This window comes from Notolepis coatsorum (assembly GCF_963971535.1).
Source record: "Notolepis coatsorum genome assembly, chromosome: 12".
In the NCBI taxonomy this organism is placed as follows: Eukaryota; Metazoa; Chordata; class Actinopteri; order Aulopiformes; family Paralepididae; genus Notolepis; species Notolepis coatsorum.
The window spans coordinates 29,561,471-29,578,692 of record NC_140176.1 but is presented as its reverse complement, the minus strand read 5'-3'; the positions used below and the strand labels follow the sequence as shown (position 1 = coordinate 29,578,692).

Genomic DNA, 17,222 nt, shown 5'->3' with positions numbered 1-17,222 from the left:
GTTCTCTTCCATGTACATTTATACTCTACCTATAGAGTATTTGATATTGGAGATATTGGACTATCTCCTATTATTGCTTACATTTTTTTTTGTGAGAAGTGCTTCAATGGCCATTGACTTGCACTAGCTTTGCTAACACATGCTACTGGCAGAATGCACAACACGGTCTCATCAGAAAACAGAAATAAAGAACTAATTGACCACAGGACAAAAAGGTACATACATAATGTATTTTATGTTATAGCCATAAGTAATATGTTCACGTATTGTATCGGCAAAACTCCAAAACAAACGCTGCAACCAGGAGTTGAACCAACAACCATTGCAGTTGTGTGGGTGAGTGTTCTCACCACTATCTAACTATGATTATAGTTAGTGTTGTCACCAATATCTAACTATGATTATAGTTAGTGATCTCACCAATATCTAACTATGATTACAGTTAGTGTTGTCACCAATATCTAACTATGATTATAGTTAGTGATCTCACCAATATCTAACTATGATTACAGTTAGTGTTCTCACCACTATCTAACTATGATTATAGTTAGTGATCTCACCAATATCTAACTATGATTATAGTTAGTGATCTCACCAATATCTAATGATTATAGTTTACGGTTAGTTTTAACATTCATTTAACGGTTATGGTTAAGACATGAAGTTAGGGTTAAGGTTAGTTTTAACATTCACTTAACGGTTATGGTTAACTTAAGACATAACGTTAAGGTTAAGGTTAGGGTTAAATTCCCAACAGGGGAACTTAAACGTTTTCGGAAAACTTTAAAAGTTAAAATTTTTAAATATGTAATATATGTACTTAATACTTACACATGTTAAATTTGTTATACAATATGTAAATATATTACTTATAACATAACGTACATTATGTACCCTTTTCCTGTGGTGGATTAGTACTTTATTTACATATTTTAAGTGAAATCGCTGCAGAATGCTAGCAGTTTTTCAAAAACAGAACTCCCAAAGTGAAAACCTTTTGGGTGTTTTGAAAGGATGATTCATTATTGGACACTGGCATAAAAAAGGGGAATGTTCCTTAAATCAAATTGTTTTATACAGGTCTGATTTCAACTTGTAAATTAAACCATAAACTGTGACTTCAGTGTCCTCCATGTTTACGTCCATCATCATTATTGTTCATTTGCACATGCGGGTCAGTTCAGGAGCAGTGACCAGTTCACACTGGAATCTGATATTGGAAACATTAAAAAAGATTATTATAATAACGTGACAAAAAATCTGATCTGAGCAATAAATGAGAATTGAGCACTAAGGCTTGCAGTGTGAACACAGCACTAAGGCTTGCAGTGTGAACGCAGCACTAAGGCTTGCAGTATGAACGCAGCCTATGCGCTAATGTCTCTTGATGACATCATCACTAGAGTCTCTCTGGCGCTCAGCTGAAGGAGAACTGAGCTGTACAGTATCATAGAAGCAACATGTGTGAATAACATTTTTGGGTGGATTTCCCCTTTAAGATACACAGCTATTCATAGGATTACAGACATCAAGGTCAACAGCAGCTGATCGTAATCAAATAGCAGGTGATTACGGTTAAATGACCTGTGGCGTTCTGCCATGTCATCTGGCAAAACACACTGTGAGAATACTATGAATAATAAATATTATGATGGATTAGAAGAACTAGTTATATCAGTACCATCAGAAACAATTTTTTAACAAACCATCTTCAACATGCTGCTTCATGAAGCAAATTACAACCAGCCTCATAACAGCTGAACTTGATTAGTGATGGACAGTGGGGTATTATGAGCCATCGTTTGCTTTAATAAAAACCTTCCTATGCATGATAATAAATTATGAAGAGTCCTATAATACTTTGTGAACATATGCCTTACTGTTAATATCTATTTGTGGAGACATCTCAAGGCACAACTGAGCTCTCTCTCTCTCTCTCCAGGGAACAGCTGAGCTTTCTCTCTCTCTCCCCATGGAACTGCTGATCGATCTCTCTCTCTCTCTCTCTCTCTCTCTCTCTCTCTCTCTCTCTCTCTCTCTCTCTCTCTCTCTCTCTCTCTCTCCAGGGAACAGCTGAGCTTTCTCTCTCTCTCCCCATGGAACTGCTGATCTCTCTCTCTCAGTGGAACGTGTCTTGTTACTTAACTCAGTGAAACCATGCTAGCGGGACATGAGGGTATCCAGCTGATCTCAGCACTGCCTCGCTACGCCTTCATCAGTGTGTCGCTGCTAAATCGTGATCTTGATGGCCAGGACCGCTGCTGAATCGCCTCCTCTCTCTCCCTCCTCACTTCTCCTCCAGCAGCTTCTGCAGACAGTCCACCACGTCCTCCCCGCTGGTCCAGGGCACCACGCCGGCCTTGAAGCCGGTCTGCTGCATCTCCGCCAGGAGCCGGTGCATGGGGAAGTCCCTCCGGGGGAACGCCGTGTCCCTGGGGCCGAGGGCCAGGACGGGGCAGATGTCGTTGGCCCCGTCGCCGACGTAGAACACCCTCTGGAAGGGGGTGCCGCCGCGCTCCTGCTGGCGACTGGCCAGGTACTCCCTCATGATCGCCTGCTTGCACATGTTCTCCGGGCAGCGAGGGCAGGCGTGGGAGTGGAAGGGCAGGAGCACCAGGCGGCCGGCGGCGTCGAAGCTGGCCGGGTTGGTGAAGACCCTCTGGAAGAGGTGGCGCACCCCGGCGCGCTCCAGCCACGTCTCGATGAAGTACACGTTGGCGTCGGAGACCACGGCCAGCTCGAAGTCCTGCCGGCGGCCGAGCAGGTACCGGAAGAGCGCCGGGATGCCGGGCGTCGGGGGGATGTCCTCCACCACCGAGCGGATGGCGTCCTCGGACACGCCCTTCTCGGCCATGAAGGCCAGGACGCGCTGCATGTGCTCGTTGTAGTGGCCCTCTCGGTACGAGTCCTTCAGCCAGTCGGGGAGCCTCTGGCCCGGCACGGCCCGCAGCACGGCGTCGTCGCTGCTCTCGTCGATGATGGTCTCGTCGAAGTCGAACAGCACCAGGAAACGCTTGGCCGGCGAGACGCCGGGGGCGGAGTTGGGAAGGGCGGCCATGCTTGACGTGAGGCAGGGGGGGGGGGGGGGGCGGGACAACGCTGCACCTTCATCAGGAGAAGAGGAGTCAGTTAGTCACAGGACAATGAGTTTGTCTTTTTAAATAGATAAATAAATAAATAATAGATGCCAAGGAGGACATTCTGCATCGTCTGCACAGATTCTCTGACTGGCGTTTTCTGCTCTCTGGGCAAAGGAAAGGAAAGGAAAGGAAAGGAAAGGAAAGGAACGCAAAGGAAAGGAAAGGAAAGCAGAGGAAAGGAAAGGAAAGGAAAGGAAAGGAAAGGAAAGGAAAGGACTGCTGAATAGGTCGTATCTGAGCTGCCATCAGATACAACGGTTCTGTTATTCCAGTGAGACTGTGTAGCAACCAAGAGTTAAAATCTATAATCAATGATAATGATGTCCTAGGATGGTCTCTGGGGCCAAAGTATGTTTCCAAGAGGAGAGACAGGAGGATAAGGGCCGAAACAACATGGGAACAGGACAGACAATAAGACGTGTTCAGCTCAAACAGACACACAGGACATTCTAATGAAATCCCAACAGCACTAATGAAACGAATGAATGATTCATCTGTGGAAAGAAAACTTGAATAACAGGTAGCAGATATTCACATAATTATCTTTATACCCCCCCCCCCCCCCCTCTCTCCCTAGATAGCAACCGCTCTACTGAACCACATACTTTAGCATGCAGTGTCAAGCTCCCAAGCCCAAGCACACATGCAGGCCAGATCCTGGATCGGTGCCACAGTGACATGAGAGATAGGCTTCACCACGCACAAGGCGCGCAGTGTTGCAGGGCTGGGGTATGAAGTGGAGGAGGCTGGACTTACAGAGTTACATCACTGCATACTTTCACCATAAGTGGATGAAGTACAGGCATGAGTTCCAATACAGGCGACCGTGTTTTTACCTGCACAGCGTTCCGCACTAATCACATATGAATCAATGTAATAACTGGAGAATAAAACTCGTGGCTGATGCAAGATTGCGAATATAATAGGATTAGGTTGCTATTTTGTGTAGCAAATACAATCAGTCAAAATCTACACCCAAAACATGTAAAGGTTAGGTTGGGGTTAGGTTAAGCACAACAGCCGTGGCCCGTGCTTAATGCTTAATCTTATTTCTGTAGGCTGTCTTCTTATCTAACACCCTGCAGGATCCACACCGCCGGCCTGCAACTTCTGTATCGCAATGCAAACCTTGTAATGTCCACTCGAAGCCCCCAGAGGACGGACTGCTCTGCGGGGTGTAAAGACCGGCCGGCAGGCCACTGACTTCCAGTAGATCAGTGTGAAAGCAGTGAGTAGAGCTGTGAGCCCGGTCTCCCCCTCCTAACACACATCAGGACAAACAGCGCGTCCCGGGTTCTTATTATGGAACATATTTACAGAGACGCGCTTTCTAAATATAACCCGCGGAGCTATTCGTGTACGAGAGGTTTTACCCTTGAAAGTCCTCGGCGGCCGGAGACACGTCCCTGTCCTCGGCGGAGACACGTCCCTGTCCTCGGCGGAGACACTTCACCGTCCCGCTCGGTTCTTCTTCATCTGATCTGATCGGACCATCCGGCTTTGCGTTCCGTCTATAAGCGCCCGATGATAAACAAAAACAAACCCGAATGGTGAAAAAGCAACAACACGAAGAAAACGGAGCAGCTCGATAATAAACACATGTGTTGTTGATCTGAATGGTCGGTGTCCGGTTAGCATCATCCTCCTCAGCGGGACGCCGCGTCACCGGGCGGCAGGACAGGACGGTGTCTCCCCTTCCACGGGCTGTCAAAAGCATCCGTGACGTCACGAGCCACAGCCCAATGAGGCGCCGCGGTTCTTTAAAGGGGACATAGATGGAAAACGTTTTTTTTTGTATTTCATTAAATTAAATTAAATTAAATTAAATTAAATGTAACTTCATTTCATTTCAAACCTTTATTTAAACTTGGAAGGCAACTGAAGTTTCCCTCATTTACAGTCAGGTTGAGTGTACATACAGAAATAAGCATTAAAAGCATATAAAATCACACAGCATATAAAATCATAACATGAAAAATGATAAAAGCCATCAACTAAAAACACACTTCTTCAATCAATATCGGAAAGTATTAATAATAATAATAATAATAATAATAATAATAATAATAATAATAATAATAATAATATTATAAAAAGAAGAAGAAATAACTACTAACTAAATACGTAATCTACCATGTCTATATTACTACCTACTATGCTAATATCTACCAACTACTATGTTAATATGCATACTACTACCTACTATACTAATATGTCTATATTACTACCTGCTATGCTAATATGTCTATATTACTACCTACTATGCTAATATGTCTATACTACTATGTACTATGCCTATATTACTACCTATGCTAATATGTCTATACTACTACCTACTATGTCTATATTACTACCTACTATGCTAATAATAATATGTCTATACTACTATGTACTATGCCTATATTACTACCTATGCTAATATGTCTATACTACTACCTACTATGTCTATATTACTACCTACTATGCTAATATGTCTATACTACTATGTACTATGCCTATATTACTACCTATGCTAATATGTCTATACTACTACCTACTATGTCTATATTACTACCTACTATGTAATATGTCTTGTGTGGTGGACACTAGATGGAGGTGTCTCACCCAGGGGCGGACCTAGCACATTTGGCGCCCTAGGCTTTTGCCTCTTCATAGTTCTCTAACGTTAGTCTTTCTTTCCTCAACGCTCAATTCTATAAACACTTGACCGATACCCATCAATGCACAGCGCTCTAGCATGTTCTGACTGTGAACACCTAAAGCTGAGGCTCAGACCGACCGACCGTTTTAGATTTTTGGCTCATTTTCCCTTATGTTAGAATTTTTTTTATGTAAAAATAATGGTTGCAGATATAGAGGGGGGCGCCAAAACTGCACAGAGAAAAAAAAAATTAATAAAAAATTAAAAAATTTAAATTATTTTTTTTTGGCGCCCCCCTCTGGGTGGCGCTCTAGGCGACCGCCTATATCGCCTGTAGGAAGGTCCGCCCCTCACCTCAGAATGGACACTGCGGGAGCAACAGCCGCTGGAGCCTCGTTATTGTTCATATTTCACAATCAGGGTCACCACTCATTTATCAACTTCCACACTATATTACTACATACTATGCTAATATGTCTATATTACTTCCTACTATGCTAATATGTCTATATTACCTTCTATGCTAATATGTCTATACTGCTGTAGCCTACTATGCACTCAAGGCTGTAGCACTCAAGTTCAACACTGTTAGAAGAACAATCTTACTGACCCTTAGCCTACTTGTTGTACATAACTTGTAAATTGCTTTGGATAAAAGCGTTCAGCTAAATGACTAAATGTTCATGTAAAACGTAAATCCCAGACTAGGCCTCCTAAAATATGGGGTGATGGTTTTAAGGGTTAAGGCACCACAACAGCCAGACATCACAGTGATTCCCACGCAGCCCGCGCTCTGGTGCAGCCGCATTGACTGCAGGTGTTAAGCCCAGTTTTGCATCCCTGCCGAGAATTGCATCCACCTTGCGGGAGGACGTGAAGCCAGGACTTAATTTAATTTAATTTCAAACCTTTATTTCAACTCATAAGACACTGAGGTTACCCTCAGGTTAATTGTTGTTTAATATGATTGATCAGGTTTATTGTTGTTTAATATGATTGATCAGGTTTATTGTTGTTTAATATGATTGATCAGGTTTATTGTTGTTTAATATGATTGATCAGGTTTATTGTTGCTTAATAGGATTGATCAGGTTTATTGTTGTTTAATATGATTGGGTAATCATGGTCTGTTTTCAAACTATCCCTTTAAATACTGAGCCTTCTCTTATTATGCAAGCTGACCAAATATATCAGAAGATAACTAATAATTAAAAGTAATCTCACATTTAAATTAGGTTATATTAAAATGCATTGTCATCATGCAGCACAAGTACAGTACAATGAAAATAAGTTTGGCATCCAACTAGAGTGCAAATGTAACAGTAAAGTGCAATAGTAATATACAATGTACAAGTTCAAGTTCAAGTTCTTTAATAGTTGTCATACAGAAGTACAGAATACTTTCATACAAAATGCTTCTTACTGTTACGCTCCAGAGACTGTGCTAGACAAGATAGTATCAAATAACATAATAACATAATATAGCATGAATTTAGAAGAAGAAAATGAGGTCACAGTGTTCGGTATAGACATATGTACAATGTTCTGAGTTACCATATAATATACAATACACAATACTATGCAGTGTACTAATGTACAGTACTATCTAGTGCAAAGCAGAAATGGGATGAGGTACAATTTTAGGTACAATTTACAGTAAGGTGTACGAGTTGTAGTGCAATCCTTCATCCATAAATATAAAGTGTGGGGAGTGGGTGCTACAGTGTGTTTGTTTAAAGTGGGTGTGTGCTATAAGTGTGTGGAGTGGGTGCTACAGGTGATTAAACTGCACAGTACATTTACATTTAGTCATTTAGCTGACGCTTTTATCCAAAGAGACTTACAAGTTCTGTACGACAAGTCATCAGGAAGGATACAACTCTATCAGCTGAGTAACAATGTTCATCAAAGTGTTGCGTGCTACAGTGTAGGTTAGTTTATTAGGACAAATGCATGACAGTAAGGTTAGTTAGGGTTCGATTTTTTTATTTAAAAAAAAAAATTCAGATAATGGTTGAAGAAGTGCGTCTTTAGTCGACAGCGAAAGATTGGACGGGTTTCGGCTGTCCTAACTGGGGTGGGTAGTTCATTCCACCATTGTGGGGCAAGGACTGAGAATAGGCGACTTCTCTTTGATGACCCTCCCGGAGCTCGGATAGGAGTAGGTCTGAGGCGGCCAGAAGATGCAGAGCGTAGGGGTCTTAAGGGTGTGTAGTTAGAGACCATTGACCGGAGGTAGGCGGGAGCGGTTCCCTTTGCCGCATGGTATGCCAGGTTGAGGGCCTTGAAGTGGATTCGTGCAGCAATGGGGAGCCAGTGCAGGTCCCTAAGAAGTGGGGTGACATGGGCCGACTTTAGTAGGTTTGAGATCAGGCGGGCCGCTGCGTTCTGAATGAGTTGAAGAGGCTTGGTGGCAGTGGCCGGGAGGCCAGCAAGCAGTGCATTGCAGTAGTCGAGGCGGGAGATGACTGTTGACTGAGTAAAATTTTACTCAGTTTGAGTCAAATGTACTCAGTTTGAGTCAAATTTACTGTGTGGGTATCAAATATATAAATGAGTACTGAGTAATAGTGCTAATCAGATGTATGTACAGAGTTGTAGTATTAATATCCAGTGATACAGGTATAAAGTTTCAAGTTCAAGTTTCTTTAATAGTTGTCATACAGAAGTACAGAATACTTTTATACAAAATGCTTCTTTCTGTTACGCTCCAGAGACTGTGCTAGACAAAAGATAAGTATGAAATAAAATAAGTATAGCAAGTAAAAGTAAAAAATAGAAGTCACGTACGTAGACACAAGTGTTCAGTATGTACATATGTACAATGTTCAATGCAGGATAGCAGTAACTGAGTTACCATACAATATACTATGCAATATACTAATATACAATATACTATATAGTGCAGAGCAGAAATGGGATGAGGTACAATTTACAGTAAGGTGTCCTGAGGTATGGGTTGTAGTGCAAATTATTTGCCAATAAATATAAAGTGTGTCTAGGTGTTCTAAAGTGTGTAGAGTGGGTGCTGCAGTGGGTTGATTGTTTAAAGTGAGTGTGTGCGGATGTGTGTGCTGTGAGTGCATTTGATGGTTGTTGCATAGTGTTATTGTTCGTTGAGCAACCTGATGGCCTGGGGATAGAAGCTTCTTCTGAGTCTTTCTGTGCTTGCCATGAGACTCCGGTATTGCTTGCCTGACCGCAGCAGTTCAAAGAGGCAGTTGTTTGGGTGGCTGGAGTCCTTGATAATTCTCTTAGCCTTACCCCTGCACCGCTTGTTGTAAATGTTCTGGAGAGTGGGAAGCCCCCCTCCAATTGTGCGCTCGGCTGAACGGGCCACTCTCTGTAGTCTGCTACGGTCTTGTGCTGTGCTATTCCCAAACCAGGAGGTGATATTGCCAGTCAGGATGCTCTCTATTGTACATGAGTAGAAGTTCTTATGGATCTTCTGACTGACTTGGAACTTCCTTAGGCGCCTGAGGAAGTAGAGGCGTTGCCGTGCCTTCTTCACAACACTGTCAATGTGTGTGGTCCATGTCAAGTCCTCGGATATGTGGGCTCCGAGGTACTTAAAACTGTTCACTCTCTCAACCGGTGCCCCGTCGATGCTGAGGGGGCTGTAGTCCCTGACCCCCGACCTCCTAAAGTCCACAATCATCTCCTTTGTTTTGCTGACGTTCAGGGAGAGGCTGTTCTCTTGGCATCATCCCGCCAGGACTTTGACCTCTTCCAGGTAGGCCCTCTCGTCGTTTGCAGAGATCAGGCCCACCACTACTGTGTCGTCAGCAAATTTGATGATTGTGTTGTTGTTCCGCTGAGCCACACAGTCATGTGTGTACAGGGAGTAGAGGAGGGGACTCAGAACACAGCCCTGGGGGGCCCCTATGTTGAGGGTGATGGATGAGGAGGTGCAGTTGCCTGCTCTCACCACCTGGGGTCTACCCGTCAGGAAGTCCAAGACCCACTGGCAGAGGTCATAGTTCAAGCCCAGGTCCCTGAGCTTGGCTATGAGTTTGGAGGGGACTATGGTATTGAATGCTGAGCTGTAGTCGATGAATAGCATTCTCACATAGTTCCCCTGCCTCTTGTCCAGGTGTGATGCTGCTGTGTGCAGCACATGGGCTATGGCGTCCTCCGTGGACCTGTTGGGGCGGTATGCAAATTGCAGGGGGTCCAGGTTGATGGGGAGGGAGGAGCAGATGTAGCCCTTTACTAGCTTCTCAAAGCACTTCATGGCTATAGAGGTGAGAGCTACAGGGCGGTAGTCGTTGAGGCAAGCAGGCTTGGATTTTTTGGGTACAGGGATGATAGTGGACTTCTTCAGACAGGTGGGGATGACAGCCTGTTCCAAGGACAGGTTAAATATGTCAGTGAATACCGGGGCCAGTTGGTCGGCACAGACTTTTAGGACGCGGCCGGGGATACCGTCCGGTCCTGCTGCCTTCCTGATATTCACTTTCTTAAAGGTCCTCCTCACCTCATGTTCTGTTACCCTGAACACTGAGTCTCCCTCAGCAGCCCCCCCCCCTCCATTGCAGTGGCCTGTGGGCTGGTGTTGTTATTACCAGCCTCAAACCTCGCATAGAAGGTGTTGAGATCATTTGCTAATAAAGACACTATGGTAGTAGTAAGTCATACTGGCCTCCTTATTTAGTCTGATTTTGTTACATTTTAGTAAGAAAGGCTGTGATTGGCTGCAGCATAACATACTACATGACCACACCAAGTTGAACACACAGAACTGGACACGATAGAGCTTGCTTCCCAGTGTGTCATGTGATATTATCTCCTTTTAAAGAGCTTGCTTCCCAGTGTGTCATCATGGTATTATCTCCTTTTGACTGGTCATGTTCGTCTCTTCAATCTGTGCATATATACCATCTCAATATGTTGTAACCAACACTTCTGACCATTCTCTGGTGCCTCAATGAATACAAGGAGGGCTATATATTGGATATATATATCTGCATATATCCCTGTTCACTTACCTGTATACATACATGTATATTTATATCTATAGCTGTATACAACTCTTACTAGTTATACCACTTACTACTAGTATAGTATATTTATATCTGTATCACTGTACAATCTTATACTGTACATACATCAGGTTAGCATTTATTACTCAGTAGCTTGTTATATATATCACATTGTACATTTGCACTCTTTTTAGATGCCAACTTCTTTTCGTTGTACTGTAATTGTGCTGTATGATGACAATACATTGTAATCTAATTTAATATGTGGGTAAGGAGGCATCATTTATGGATATTGGCTTATTATAGATGTATAGATGTAAATGACATATATGACGAAGTGTATAATTCTGATTGAAAACATTTAAAATCAGACTTCTCTGTAACCCTTCAGACCTCTAACCACAAGCAGCTACATGCAAATATCTTTATTGGCGTTTGACCTCTGACCTCTGCCTCCATAAACCTCCTCTCGGCCATGACCTCCAGGTCACATGTCATCTAAAGTTATCTGCCATCTGCCCAGCAACGTCCGGTCGACAACGCCTCTCTGCCTCCAGAAATAGTAAATGTGGATAAAGATGATATAATTAGGTGGTGATTCTGGTCATGTCAACATGTCAAGATTCAAACAGTAGTGGCCCTGAACTGACTAGCCAAGAGCTTCAAACAGTAGTGATGCTGAACTGACTAGCCAAGAGCTTCAAACAGTAGTGATGCTGAACTGACTAGCCAAGAGCTTCAAACAGTAGTGATGCTGAACTGACTAGCCAAGAGCTTCCAACAGTAGTGATGCTGAACTGACTAGCCAAGAGCTTCAAACAGTAGTGATGCTGAACTGACTAGCCAAGAGCTTCAAACAGTAGTTCAAGTTTCAAGTTCAAGTTTCTTTAATAGTTGTCATACAGAAGTACAGAATACTTTTATACAAAATGCTTCTTACTGTTACGCTCCAGAGACTGTGCTAGACAAGATAAGCATGAAATAAAATAGTATAGCATGTAAAATAGAAGTAAAAATAGAGGTCACAGTGTTCAGTATAGACATATGTACAATGTTCGATGCAGAATAGAAGTAACTGAGTTACCATACAATATACTATGCAATATACTAATATACAATACTATATAGTATGTTGAACTGACTAGCCAAGAGCTTCAAACAGTAGTGATGCTGAACTGACTAGCCAAGAGCTTCAACCAGTAGTGATGCTGAACTGACTAGCCAAGAGCTTCAAACAGTAGTGATGCTGAACTGACTAGCCAAGAGCTTCAAACAGTAGTGATGCTGAACTGACTAGCCAAGAGCTTCAACCAGTAGCGACGCTGAACTGACTAGCCAAGAGCTTTAAACAGTAGCGACGCTGAACTGACTAGCCAAGAGCTTTAAACAGTAGTGATGCTGAACTGACTAGCCAAGAGCTTTAAACAGTAGCGACGCTGAACTGACTAGCCAACAGTTAGCCAATACATTTTCTTGAAACATTTCTTATTCAACTGTGATTGTACATAGTTTTTATTGTATTCAGATATTTGACAGAAACACAGGTACTGCTACTAAATCATCATGAAGTTAAGATACTGAACCTCTGTACTGAAAAGACTGTACTGCTACTAAATCATCATGAAGTTAAGATACTGAACCTCTGTACTGAAAAGACTGTACTGCTACTAAACTAAGGCTGTTTGAGAGAACTTTCAACGTCCTCAGCAACCCAGTGGTGAGTATGTTGTCTAAAGTAGAGCAGACATCATAACATAGATAACATAGCATAACGTAACAGAAAGCAGTACCTGCTGGGAAGCCTTGTCAGGTCAGAGGTCAAGTTAAGTTCTGCAGTAGCTACTCTTTTGCCAAACCTTAACTCTCACTTAAAAAAACCGCCAGCAGCAGGGGGCGCTGATCCCCCTTCATATTCAATGGATATAGTTTTAGACTGCGACATTTGCGAGTGCTTGAAATATATATTATATTATATCTATGGGTCTAATAACGCCATCGACTGTCAGTGAGTTGCTTCCAGTCAACATGCCCAAAACAGATTGTTTTTTCATCCGTACATTTCCGCTTTATACCGTTTTGAATAGAGTATGGTTTGGGTGCTTTTGAGTAATTCCAGGAAAAAGACGAGAAAAAGGCATTTTAGTGTAATCCAGTCATCACGTTGTAATTTTTTGGCTGATTATCTAATCATCCTGAAATCAATGCATGAAATGACCGTCGTAGCGGGGCGCCTATTCTGTAGCCTATTCTGACTCTATAATGTATATATCCTGCACCTAATACTGCTAATAATGATAATAATAGTAACAATAATAATGATAATAATAATAACAACAATAATAATGATAATAATAATAACAACAATAATAATAATAACAACAATAATATATATATATTTTATCCACTTTTTCTCCTCTTTTTCTATTTTTTCTCCCATCCCAATTCTGCTGTGCCAATTCTCCCCTCCCCTGTCTTGAACGTTGCTCGCATCTGCCCTCCACTGGCCGGTTGTAGGGAGGATAGAAGCCTTGCATCACGTGTCCCCTCCGATACACGAGGAGGCAGCCTGTCACATATTTTCACCTGCCAGCGCGGACTCTCATTGGCGAGGTGTAACGTGTGGGAGGCTCACACTACCCCCGCCATTTCCTGTCTCTGCTGTGCAGGCGTCCCCAACCGACCTGTAGGAGTCGCTGTCCACAACGTCCAGATTACCACCCATCGACTTCCACCCGCTAACTCTGCCAATTGAGTTAGTATGACGACTGGCCCAAGCCGAAGGCAATGCCGACAGCCGGAGTCGAACCCAGTGTCTCTTGCGTTGGTGAGGAGCGCAATGTCCGCTGCGCCACCCAGCCGCCAATAACAATAATATTTATACTTATACTAACAATAATGATAATAATAATGATGATAACAATAACACTAATAATGATAATAATAATAATAATAATAATAATAATCATATCTTTATTATGGATCCCCATTAGTCATCACTGCAGCAACAACTAGTCTTCCTGGGGTCCACACACAACAAAACAGTACATACATACATACATAACATTATAGTAGCATACATTTAAAAATATATTCCAATATTCCTACATATAAAAATTATTCCAAATAACATTACAGTACACAAACAGAGTATCAGATCACAGAAAATACAACAAAAGGGATTAAACGGGATTAAACTCTCAGACAGTCATATCTTCACAGTGTACACTACAGTATCTGTGTTTTTCTTTAATGTAAACTTATTTCTTTTTATCTCAATGTTGTTTTCAATTTCCTTTTAAAACTTATCTTACTGGTTATCTGTGTAAGATGTCTGTTCCAATATGACATGGCTCTATATAACACAGTTCTCTTTGCTGCATTGGTTCTTGGTAGTAGTAGTGTGAACGTTTCCCTACAGGCATGCCTAGTACTATACCTGTGTCGATCATGTGTACATCATTAAAAAAAAATGGGAAAATACATATATATATTGGTGATCCTCTTGGGAGGAATCAGTGTGGATTGTGGGGGTGAGCTTGGGAGAGCGTCTGTCAGTGTATAAATGTATTTGTTGTCCTGTGTTTTGTTTTGTTATGTATTGTATTGTATGTTTTGTATCCTATGTTAAGGACCCCCTCGAAAACAAGATAGCATATCTCAAGGGGCTTATCCTTCTAATACATTTCAAACATGCTAGCTGTGAATACAAACAGATAGGTTCTCTTGAGATATAGATATTCCTCATGAACAAGATCAGGCTGCAATCCAGTCTGTCTTCCACCTTCAACCACAACAGCTTGGTATGCATCCCCTCCACACTGTTTCTCATTGAGCAGTTCAGGGCCAGACGGGCCGCTGAGTGAGCTGGATCTTATTGAGCTCTTGTCTTGAGGTATTAGACCAGACAGCTGGACAGTAATCAAGGTGAGAAAGAACTAATCACTTGCTTCAATATCAGATCGGTTAGAAAATAACTACACCTTCTGATGATTGAAATACCTCTGCTAATTTTGGCAGCCACATTATTGTTGTGAGTTGACCATGAGAGTGTTCCATCAAGTGTCACGCCCATATAGCTTTGCCTCTCTAACTTTCTCAATAACTGTTCCGTCTAAAGATATACTTAGCTTCACGTCTCTTTTCTTATAGCATGCTTGTATCCCAACCTGTTTTCAGACACCCAAGTGGACACTAAGTTCAATTCTCTCTGAAGGACTTAGTTAAGCTCTTCTGTCTTGTCTGATGATGCATACATTGTAGTATCATCGGCGTACATAATCATACATGTATTTTCTAATACCCATGGCAAATCATTTGTAAAAATAGCGTAGAAGAGGGGCCCCAGGCAGCTTCCCTGTGAATTCCACACTGTAGTGATTTAAAGTTGGACAGGGTACCATTAAAGGCCAACTTGCAGGTTAAACCCTACTCTGCAATTATGGGTAGTTTACATCATTGGTATCTAATTTAATTATTTATTTATTTCCATTTGACGTCGGAAATGCCACTCAGAAAGAGTTAAAAAGGTCCACGCACGAATAACATGCACAAGCAAATCTAAAAGCTTATCAGACGCTAGTAGGGCCGTGACGTCACGTCAGGAAACGTATGCCTTATGCTCGTCCGGGTCATAGTACTACTGGATATATGGCGCTGGCTAACGTTAGCATTATGTCTATTGTCATGAACCATTTTAGATCGGGGCACGTAGAGGAGTTTGGGGAACGAGTAAAATCATGTACAGGTCCTCTTCTCAGACCTGTGTGGCAAAGCACTGCACATGCATCTTGCAAGCTACACGTTGCTGCATGTTGATCTATAGTAGCCCACTCGGTGCATCACAGTCAGTGACTGTGATGCACAGAGTGGGCTACTATTGTGCTAACAACATACCCCGGCGTCTAGCTTGTTAGCCGGCACCGGCATAAATGCCCGATTTAAAATGGTTCTCTCCTCTTTGTATACCTTTGTCCTCACAAGTATTCTGCCAGGGAACTTATGGACACGTTAGTTAGTGTCGTATCTTAAATCAATACATTAGATTAATCACAGTACAATGAGGTTGTTATCTGGAAGGAGGGAAATATCATAAGTGATAGAATGGTCTCCTTTGTGACTCTTAGCCAGAGAGGAATAATTGTGCAGTCAGACAACAAAGTTCTAATTCAAATTCAGATGATTTATTGCCGCGGGGCCCAAAAGGTGGATAAGCAGGTTACTTACATACAGGGATTATTCATCATTTTTCATAAGACATGATTGTACAACAAGGTTGATGAGGCTACATAACCACAGAACAAGAGGCTAAATTAAGCTGATATGCCTCTGTGAAACAAGACCAATGTGTAAAACTGTTTGAATCCATACAATAATAGATTAGAGACAAAACACACAGTTCAAATAATGCCTTAAGTCTGTAGGAAACTAAACCATATCAATTTAAAAGGTAACTGACTCATTAGATTTGAATACCATTTAGGAATGTCAAACTGGTTAAGTAATAAAGCTATTTCACTCTGGTTGTAAAGCTTGCTAGAATCTAAAACCAAGGAACTATTAATTCAGTATACTTTATATAGGGAATCTGGTATTAAAATATAGACAAACTCCACATGGGTTAAATGCTGAATACATATGTAACTCATTACATTAAAAGCTACAAATATAGAAAAGGTTTTAGGGTTAACTCTGTGCTCATCAAGACGCCACAGCGACGGGGGCTGAAGGAACCAGCCCATATACCCCGAGGAGGGACAGGAACAGGGGCGGACCCCCCGCCCCCCAGGAGATCATCTGACTGGGACCGCCTCCTAGAAGCAACAAATCTAATTGGACCAAACGTATTATTAGAATGTGCTAGGATTGGTAGATATGAGAGTATAAATAAGAACGTATTGATGAGAGAGAGGAGGCCAGACAGACGCACCCACCCCAGGGGGTCTTGCTGGTCTCCACCCCTCCACAGACTGCTATTTGCCGCAACGTGAGTAAAACTGTATGAAATAATCACTGTTTGTGATATATAGAGTAAAATGCCTATCTTAGACCAGGTTTAACCATGTCGTGGCAAGAGTAAGATAGTCTATTCCATTGATAAACATGACTACTTTTATGTGCAAACTTGTTTTGATGTGAAGAGCCACCGTGAATGGGCTATGATTATGTAACCTCATCAACCTTGTTGTACAATCATGTCTTATGAAAAATTATGAATAATCCCTGTATGTAAGTAACCTGCTTATCCACCTTTTGGGCCCCGCGGCAATAAATCATCTGAATTTGAATTAGAACTTTGTTGTCTGACTGCACAATTATTCCTCTCTGGCTAAGAGTCACAAAGGAGACCATTCTATCACTTATGATATTTCCCTCCTTCCAGATAACAACCTCATTGTACTGTGATTAATCTAATGTATTGATTTAAGATACGACATTAGCTCATAGCTATCGTGTACCACT

At 42.1% G+C, this 17,222-nt stretch overlaps 1 protein-coding gene across 1 annotated transcript; it reads right to left on the bottom strand.

The window, feature by feature from the left end:
• Positions 1-735: 735 nt before the first annotated feature.
• Positions 736-3,079, bottom strand: LOC311237717 (putative phosphatase phospho1). Its single transcript, XM_084325686.1, has one exon. It carries the CDS (start codon positions 3,056-3,058, stop codon positions 2,288-2,290), a length of 771 nt encoding a protein of 256 aa, XP_084181812.1. The 5' UTR covers positions 3,059-3,079; the 3' UTR covers positions 736-2,287.
• Between the last annotated feature and the right edge of the window lie 14,143 nt (positions 3,080-17,222).